We start from the raw sequence: 8,745 nt of genomic DNA on the forward strand, positions 1-8,745 counted from the left end.
TCCTGTATCAATCCATTTCACATACATTTTGTCCCTACTGCTTTGTCCGGCGCCCTGCCTGCATTTTGGCTGTCCTTTCTGCCTGGAAACTGAGAAAAGTCCACGGCGTCCAAAAAGTGTCCCTTTAGGTCAAAATCGGTTTTAGACCGGCTAGAGAACAGCGATAGTAAATCAGAACTACTTGCAGAATTGAGTGATAATGATTCGTGGGGGAAATTCATCATCAGACACTGAAAAAAACGATTTTGCGACTTTGCTCAGCGATGTGCGAACTTGGCGCTATATTTCAAATTTCAGTGTTTTTGGTTTGATTATATTATTGAATTAAATTTATTATTATTATTATATTATTATTTTTTATGAGTATTTATTAAATTATAATTTATGATTTCGTGTTTCAAGTTTTATCCTATCCGGAATGTTTACTAGACTCTTGTTCAGACCGATTTCAGTGAGTTATTCCTAAAAATTACAGGCCTACAATAAAAAAAATACATATTTCCATGCAAAAAAATGGTACCGCTTTCAGCACCAAAAATCTGAAATAATCATACCGCCGAGGAGGTTAAGTCTGGTACACACAGGTAGTTTTTTTTGTTCAACCCAGTGGGCTGAATGAAAAACAAAATGGAGGTTCTTGCTCAATATACTAACTATACGATGTAAGTACAGCGATCTCCCCTCTGAACTATTGTCTACTGACATGAGGACTGCCCCCCCCCCCCACCACCACCATAATAACACACTGGTCAGCGCTCACAGCCACACAGGCTGAATGTCAGCTGTTTCTGTTGAACTGGCCGATACCACCTGATATTCAGCCCCTGTGTACCAGCCTTTAGATGGACTAGTAGACTTAAATAGACTTTACATAAGTGACTAGCAAATTAAAGTCTAATACTTTTTAAGCATTTTTTTCCTTTAGGGATACATTTTTTTAATCAAATGCATACAAGTTCACCATTGTAAGCAGCCCTGTCAGTGTTGAATGGTTTGTCTTAGCCTCCTAACTTCTACTTTTGCTTGACAGCTTGGTCTGTTGAAATTAAAAGCCTTACTGGCAGGTTCAGCAGGTAATAAAACTATTTTATTGGGGGATTCTGAAAAGCAAGGACTACTCTGTTAACGCCATTGACATACTACATCATAGGACTTGATACATCATATCATGATCTTATAGATCAACTGTGGGTGTAGGAGTATACTTTTTTTTTTTTAAATGGTTGAACTGGATGGACTTTTGCCTTTTTTCAACCAGATTAACTATGTAACTATATACGTAAAGTTTCATTTTGCCTATTATTCCACTTTAAGCTACTCCACACAAGGGGCGGACTGACCATTTGGAAACTCGGGTACTGCCCGAGGGCCCGGGGTCAGTAGGGGGCCCCATAAGATGCCTCTGGTACCGTTTTCATAGGCTTTTTTGAGTTTGGGCAAGGACACAGGGGCCCAATGATCCCCTATTGCCCGGGGGCCCCATGAGTTGTCAGTCCGCCCCTGCTCCACACCTAAAATCATCTAAGATCCTGTATGTTTAGACTGTATGTTTATACATTGGTCGAAGGCATTACTTTTATATTGTATGTTTGACCTGTAATCTTTTTCACTTTTGTATAATAGATAGTTATCAAAAGGAGAGCCCTCTTTTACACTGTGAGTCTAATTATACCCAGTATTTTTATCATGGTGATGGATATTGCTGGATTCTACCTCCCACCAGAGAGTGGTGAAAGAATATCATTTAAGATCACCCTTCTTCTCGGTTACTCTGTCTTTCTCATGATTGTTTCTGATACATTACCTGCAACTGGAACTCCCTTAATAGGTAGGTAGGATCTTTCACTGTACTACTCAAAATATATTTTTTATAAAGGCTGGGTCTTGAACTTGCATTGGTTCTACTTTTCTCTGAAATTTTAGGCTCAATTCACACTTGTGCGGGTGGAAACCGCTGTGAGACCCATACTTTTTCCCACAGCTTGACCGCCTGCACACAAAATGCGGGCCTCATGGATGGGTGGCAGTAATCCTAATGGCACGACGCCTACACTGGAAATCGTGCCCACAATGGGAATCGCACTATATTCACAACAGCTTTTGCTAGCATTGTGATCATGTGATTGCATAGCGATCATGTGACCACCAGGCCTATTTACCAGGATCCACATTTTGCTTGGGTGCACAGCACCCTCCTGTGTTAGTACAGCCTGAGCTACGTACTGGTATGTTGCTCTGCCTGTAGCTGGCACCCGTCTGCAGTAGTACTGCAGACGGGGCGGTCAGCAAATGGTTAAAAGAATGTGTGCATGATACTAGAAAAACAAAAACAGAGGGAGCACCAGACTTTGCGCATTACCTTAAAAACGCTTTTTATTGAAGAAATAAAACAGGCAGTACATGATATCAAGCTCTTCAATATCCATTGTGACCTGCACACTCTAGTCCACTAAGCCAATCCCAACATAGGGAAGACACTTCCAATGGTTGACGTGTTTTTCGAGGGTAGGTACTCAGAGCCACTGAAGTTTTTAAGGAAGTGCACAAGGCTTTTTCTCCCCTCTGTTTTTGTTTTTCTAGTGTTGTTTTTGGGCTTCCCCAGTACTGAGGGGGTCACAAAGTCTTGCCCAGCTTCAAATTCCCGAAGACCTAAGGGTCTACATTGATGGAACATCCACCTTGAGCACAGGACGTTGTTTGTGTTATTTTTGATTCATGTCGTTCAGTGGGGGGTTAACTGTACTTAGTGCTTACATTAAATAAATGATTAAAATTTGGTATTTTAAGAAGAGCAGATTTTAGTAAACTGCAATTGCCCAGCAAATATGCAGACATAATAATGGAATACTTAATGTAAACTGGTTGGTGATTGGTAATACTTTTTTTGTTATCTCATCCTATAAGGTATCTACTATGTTATGTGCATGGGACTTCTTATGATCAGTTTGATAGAGAGCATCTTTATAGTGCGGATGGTCCACCAGCACAATGTCCATGCAGAAGTTCCCAAATGGCTTAAACATTTGGTTCTGGAGAAATTCATTTCTGTACTGGGTATCCAAAACAAAATGTTTGAAGAACTCAAGAATCCCTCATATAAACCTCAGGAGGTGGAGACTGATGGTACTGGTAGGTTTCAGAAAATACTTTTAAAGTAGCCATCATAGGAAGCTTTAACCCTGTGGTGCTCCTTGGATCCTAGGGTACATCTAGTTTTATCCAAGTCTTTTAACCAGATTTTAGCCTACAAAACTGTGTAAAGCTTTTATGTGGACACACAGAGCCATTATAGACTGTGTAGATCAATATGTGGATACACCCAGATGTTGTGTCTCCACATTTAGAAGACATGATATTAACTGTAGTATAAACCTCACAAACGTACAATAAAAAACAAAATACTACATGGATTAAGCCTCATTGGAATTCTGCTTTAAATAATCTACACTACACATTACACACACAATCAGGCCCCGATCTCTGGCAAACAGAGGACACCAGAAGTCTCAAAAATGTAGCCACACTCTCGAGCGACTTGCACAAGACAAAGTCTCAGAAAGATTTCAACCTACATAAATCTGCTCTCCAGAAATACTATTCCTGCCTCCACACTGCCAAGCAGATCTATTTCATCGCTCTCGTTAACACCTTCTCATCCAGTCCTCGTCAACTCTCCTCTACCTTCAACTCTCTTTTTCGTCCTCCACTGCCTCCACCCACTAACTCACTAACTGCCCAGGAGAGCGACAATCACTTCAAAAAGAAGATTGATACAAAGATGCCCAAATACCTCCACCACAGAACACTCCATATCCACAGGTACAATCACTACTTCTCTCATTCAACCCCACTACTATAGACAAGGTTGCAAAACTTTTTTCTAACACCCACCTAACCGCCTGCCCACTGGACCATGTTTCATCACAAATGCTACGGTCGCCCTCTCTAAAACATGCATTAGTCACCCCCATACTTAAAAAGCCCTCACAAGACCCTGCCAATCTTAACAACCTACAACTCATCTCCATACTCCTCTTTTCCTTTAAACTACTTGAACGCCTGGTCTACAACCAACTGAGTGACCATCTCACTTAGAACAACCTTCCTGATCCCCTTCAGTCCAGATTTCACCCACAACACTCAATGGAAACTGCTCTCCTTAAACTTACAAATGACCTACTAACGGCTAAATCCAAAGGACACCATTTTGTACTCCTACTCCTGGATCTCTCTGCTGCCTTTCATGCTCCCTCCTCCTCAAAATACTCTACTGCTCTGGTCTTCATGACTGTGCTCTTCATTGTTTTTCATCCTACTTATCCCACCGCACCTTCACTTAGAATTGTACTTCCACTTCTCCTCTCCCTTTCTCTGCTGGAGTTCCCCAAGGTTCTGTTCTTGGACCTCTCCTATTTTTAATCTACAGCTCCTCCCTAGGTCAGTTGATTGCCTCCCATGGTTTTCAATACCATTTCTATGCTGATGACACCCATATCTATCTCTATACTCCTCAGCTCACTTCACTAGTCTCCCTACACATCACTGATCTACTAATAGATTAATCAGCCTGGATGTAACACCACTTTCTGAAAATCAATCTATCCAAAACCAAGCTCATAATATTTCCTCCCTCACAAGCCCCTTCCCCTGACTTCTCCATCAAAATCAATGGCTCAACCATCAACCTGTCCCCACAAGCCAAGGCTATAGGTGTAATCTTGGATTCTGAATTATCCTTTTGGCCCCATATCCAATCACTGTCCAAAGCCTGCCACCTAAATCACTGCAATGTCTCCAAAATACGCCCCTTCCTAACCAATGACACCGCAAAGCTTCTAACTCACTCCCTGGTCTTCTCCCAACTCGACTGCTACAACTCCCTCCTCACTGGCTTACCTTTATATAGGCTATCCCCCCTCCAGTCAATCATGAATGCTGCTGCCAGGCTCATCCATCTTACCAACCATTCAGTGTCTGCCACCCCTCTCTGCTAATCTCTCCACTGGCTTCTGATTGCCCAACAAATTAAATTCAAGATACTTACATCCACAACTCAGCCCCCAGCTACACCACTACCCTAGTCTGAAAATACCGACCAAATCATTCTCTTCATTCCTCCCAAGACCTCCTGCTCTCTAGCTCCCTTGTTGCCTCCTCCCATGCTCGCCTCCAGGACTTCCAGAGCCTCTCCCATCCTCTGGAATGCCCTACACCAATGTGTCCAACAATCTCCTACTCTGTCCACTTTTAGATGATCACTGAAAACTCATCTCTTCAGAGAGGCCTATCTTGCCCCACCTATCAACTGTACATGTACACTCTAAAAAATAACTCAAGCGACCTGTTACCACCACTTAATTAAATGTGTATTTCCAAGATAAAAATCCTAATTTATTGGTTTAAATAAACTTTTTCATTTAAAAACCTACTTTCATGAGTTGTGTTGAAATGATAATGTTGGAAATTACATCAACTTAATATTGTGTGTCATGTACAGTTACATTTCTGCATTCATTGTTGTACAATGAAATTTAAGTTAAGGTACCTTAATAAATTTGACTTGGTAACTTAATTTTGCTCTACATTGAGAGCTGCATTGCAAGTCTCCACCCCCATTCACTTAACACAAATCAAGTCTCAGTTGTTTCAAAAACTGTTCCTTGAACTTGTTGGACTGAAAGCCAGTGCTAAAGTAATGGGTCTCAAGTACAGTATTCTCTGAAGAACGTATGTGTTCCATAGCACAGTCATACTCAGATGACATTTTTCACTTTTATTTCAGTTCACAAAATGGTTGTCGCAGGGTAATGCGGAAAGAATATAGCAAATTGTAAGAAAGCTCACAAAATATCAACTTTCAATATCCTCCAATAGCTTCACTATATTGCCACAATTTGTTGCACAATATAGCAAAGGTCTTGTAGAGAAACAGTTTCTGCACCAGACAGACAATATTAAAAAAATCTTAATGCAAAGTGCTTACTCATTCATCAGTACAACTTTAAGGATTTGATTTTGGTGTGCAAAAAATGTCAATTGTTTAACAATTGGATTGTTGGGCCTTGGTTCACATAATGAAGTGCATGTGAATCACAAAGGAACTGCAACGCATTCCTGTGCAATTCACATGTGGTTCAGCGTAATGCAATTTGAGCCCATTCATTTTGAATGAGCTCAAATCACACCACATCGCACCAAAGACATGCATGCACCAATTTTTGAACCACAGTGCAACCAGATTGCATGTTTTGTTTTGTACCATGCAATCTGGTGCCGGCAAATGCACTGTGTTTGCAACACTGACATCCACTGCAGACTGCAAGGGCAGTGCGATTTGAATGCGGTGCGCGAAATGCACACAGATTGCGGGGTTTCTGCAACACATTCTAGTGTAAGCCTAAACTGATTAATTCATTTTTGAAAGCTAGTATAAAAAAAACAAAGCTAAAAACTAATACAGAAAATCAATTTGGATCAACTTGATTTTTAACTGCTTTTTAACTTTAAAAAACTTGCTCATACGTGTAGCAATTAAGTACACGTGACTTGAAGGTTTCTTATAAAAACTGGAAAAACTATTTGAATTAACTTAATATGTTTAAGTACTCAACTTAAAACATGTGTTTATAATGCCAGTAATTAAGTTGGCGGTAAATAACAATGCATTCATTTCTATCAGAAAAGCTAATTACCTCAATGCAATGTAGTTTGTTGCTTCAACTTAATTTCACCAGGCATTGTCATAACTTAAAAAGCTTGATGCAAACTGTTGCGTTAATTTTTTTTGTTGAGCCAAAACATTATTTTTTAGAGTGTATTTTCTTCATCAGTCCATCCCCCACAGTTATTACCTCTTGTATCTCTCGTACCTCCCTCTTAGATTGTAAGCTCTAACAAGCAGAGCCTGTGCTTCCTCCAGAATTAAATTGTATTGTAATTATACTGTCTGCCCTTATGTTGTAAAGTGCTGTGTAAACTGTTGGCGCTGTATAAATCCCATGTAAAAATAATAATAGATGAAAAGTCAACTATTTGCCTGAACTTGTTTTAACAGAAAAAGATGCGAAGTGCAGAAATCCACCATACAAATACTCTAATATAACAATCTAAATATACTGTAATCAATAGATCCAGGAGCTAGAGCTCTGGCATTCTGGAAAATACTTTGACTTGATTTCAAAATCATAGTACTGACACCCACCCCCCACCATGAAAAAACACTGCAATAAACAGGAAAAAAATACATTTTAGAAGAACACTTTTTTATATTACACTGTGGGTATAGGTCGGCATTTGAGGTTTGTATATTTTAATTCTAATTCTAAAGTAGGCTTTTGATTTCCCCCCATTTCATGTCACACTTTTCCTTGGTGGGAAGGAGGTAAAATTATTAAGTGGACTTAGACTTTTTTTGCAGGGTCTGATTTAATCGGACTTCTCTGATTTTCCCGCTTTGGATATAAAATAAATTCTGAACATTAAAAGAAACATAAAAATGCTAATGAAATGTCCTTCTTCTACAGGAATCATAGGGAACTTGAACAGTGTTTGTCCAAGAGAAAGCCCAATGAAAAAGGATGTGGCTTTGCCAGTTGCAGAAAATTGTGGTCTATTATCCAAGATTCTCAAAGAAATTGTATCCATCAGGGAGCATGTAAAAAACGAAGATGAAATAATTACAAAAGAATGGCTGCAAGTCGCTTACATACTAGATGTATTAATCTTCCGTGCTTATCTTTTTGTAATGATCTTGTTTGCAGCTTCATTGGTTGCAGTTTGGTCCATTAAGTTTTAGGTGTAAACACTTTCGCTTTCATTTTATACCATAATTGTTACATTGACAGGTGATGATTGGTGAGGGGTGTTCAAGTCAAACTGGGGCTTTTAATTTTGCAGGTATAAAAAAGGATGCTAGCATGGTGGTACTACACGCAGTAGTCAGTGACAAGTGTGTCCTATTACTGATAGGTGCACATATGTCACGGGCAAGTCCAGAGCAGGGGCGGACTGACCATTTGGAAACTGCCCGAGGGCCTGGGGTCAGAAGGGGGCCCCGTTAGATGCAAATGGTACCTTTTTCATAGGCTTTTTTGAGTTTGGGCAAGGTCACAGGGGCCCCATGATCCCCTATTGCCCGGGGGCCTTATAATTTGTCAGTCCGCCCCTGGTCCAGAGACTATTAATCAAGATGGCAAACAACAGTGTTAGTGTGTGCATAGAACAGAGTGTGGTGATGAAGTTTCTTGTGAACGAAGGTGTAAAACCAGCTCCATCTATAGAAGAATTCAAGCACAATACAGTGATCAGATGCTCAGCCGCAATAGGACAGCTGTGTGTAAACTTTCAAAGATGGCAGTATGTCCATCAATGACAATCTCGGCCGTGGTGGTTCCCAGTCAACAGCAGTCATTCCTGTGAACATTCAGCACGTGGTTCACCTGATCCTGAATAATCAACCTGTCATGAAATTGAACAAGAGGTTAACCTTTCTGTGGGAACGGTGAACACAATGATGACAAAGTGAAGCTGGCTGTCCTAGGATGGTTCAGGCGTACGACAAATCTCTCTGTGCTGAAGCTTTTACGGGAATAAGTTACATGCTGGAATAAGTGTAAAAATGTAGCAGGAGAGTATGTTGTAAAATAAATGCAATTTCCACTGCTTGAAATTTGTTCTTTTATTATATAAACTCAAAAGTTCTGATTTGACTTGAACGTCCCTCGTAAAATGTTCCCTCATTTGCAT

General features: G+C 40.2%; 1 protein-coding gene across 1 annotated transcript in view; it reads left to right on the top strand.

Moving 5' to 3' along the window:
• Positions 1-7,795, top strand: part of LOC149466002 (5-hydroxytryptamine receptor 3A-like) — a 35,048-nt gene extending 27,253 nt beyond the window's left edge. The window contains exons 7-9 of the mRNA XM_089673110.1: positions 1,624-1,828; positions 2,905-3,129; positions 7,524-7,795. Coding sequence (XP_089529236.1) covers positions 1,624-1,828; positions 2,905-3,129; positions 7,524-7,795 — 702 coding nt within the window. The remainder of the gene's footprint in view (positions 1-1,623; positions 1,829-2,904; positions 3,130-7,523) is intronic.
• The last annotated feature ends 950 nt before the right edge of the window (positions 7,796-8,745 follow it).

The sequence above is a fragment of the Staurois parvus genome, unplaced genomic scaffold (assembly GCF_062004578.1).
Source record: "Staurois parvus isolate SC_StPar_1 unplaced genomic scaffold, SC_StPar_1.0 ptg000135l, whole genome shotgun sequence".
Lineage (NCBI taxonomy): Eukaryota > Metazoa > Chordata > Amphibia > Anura > Ranidae > Staurois > Staurois parvus.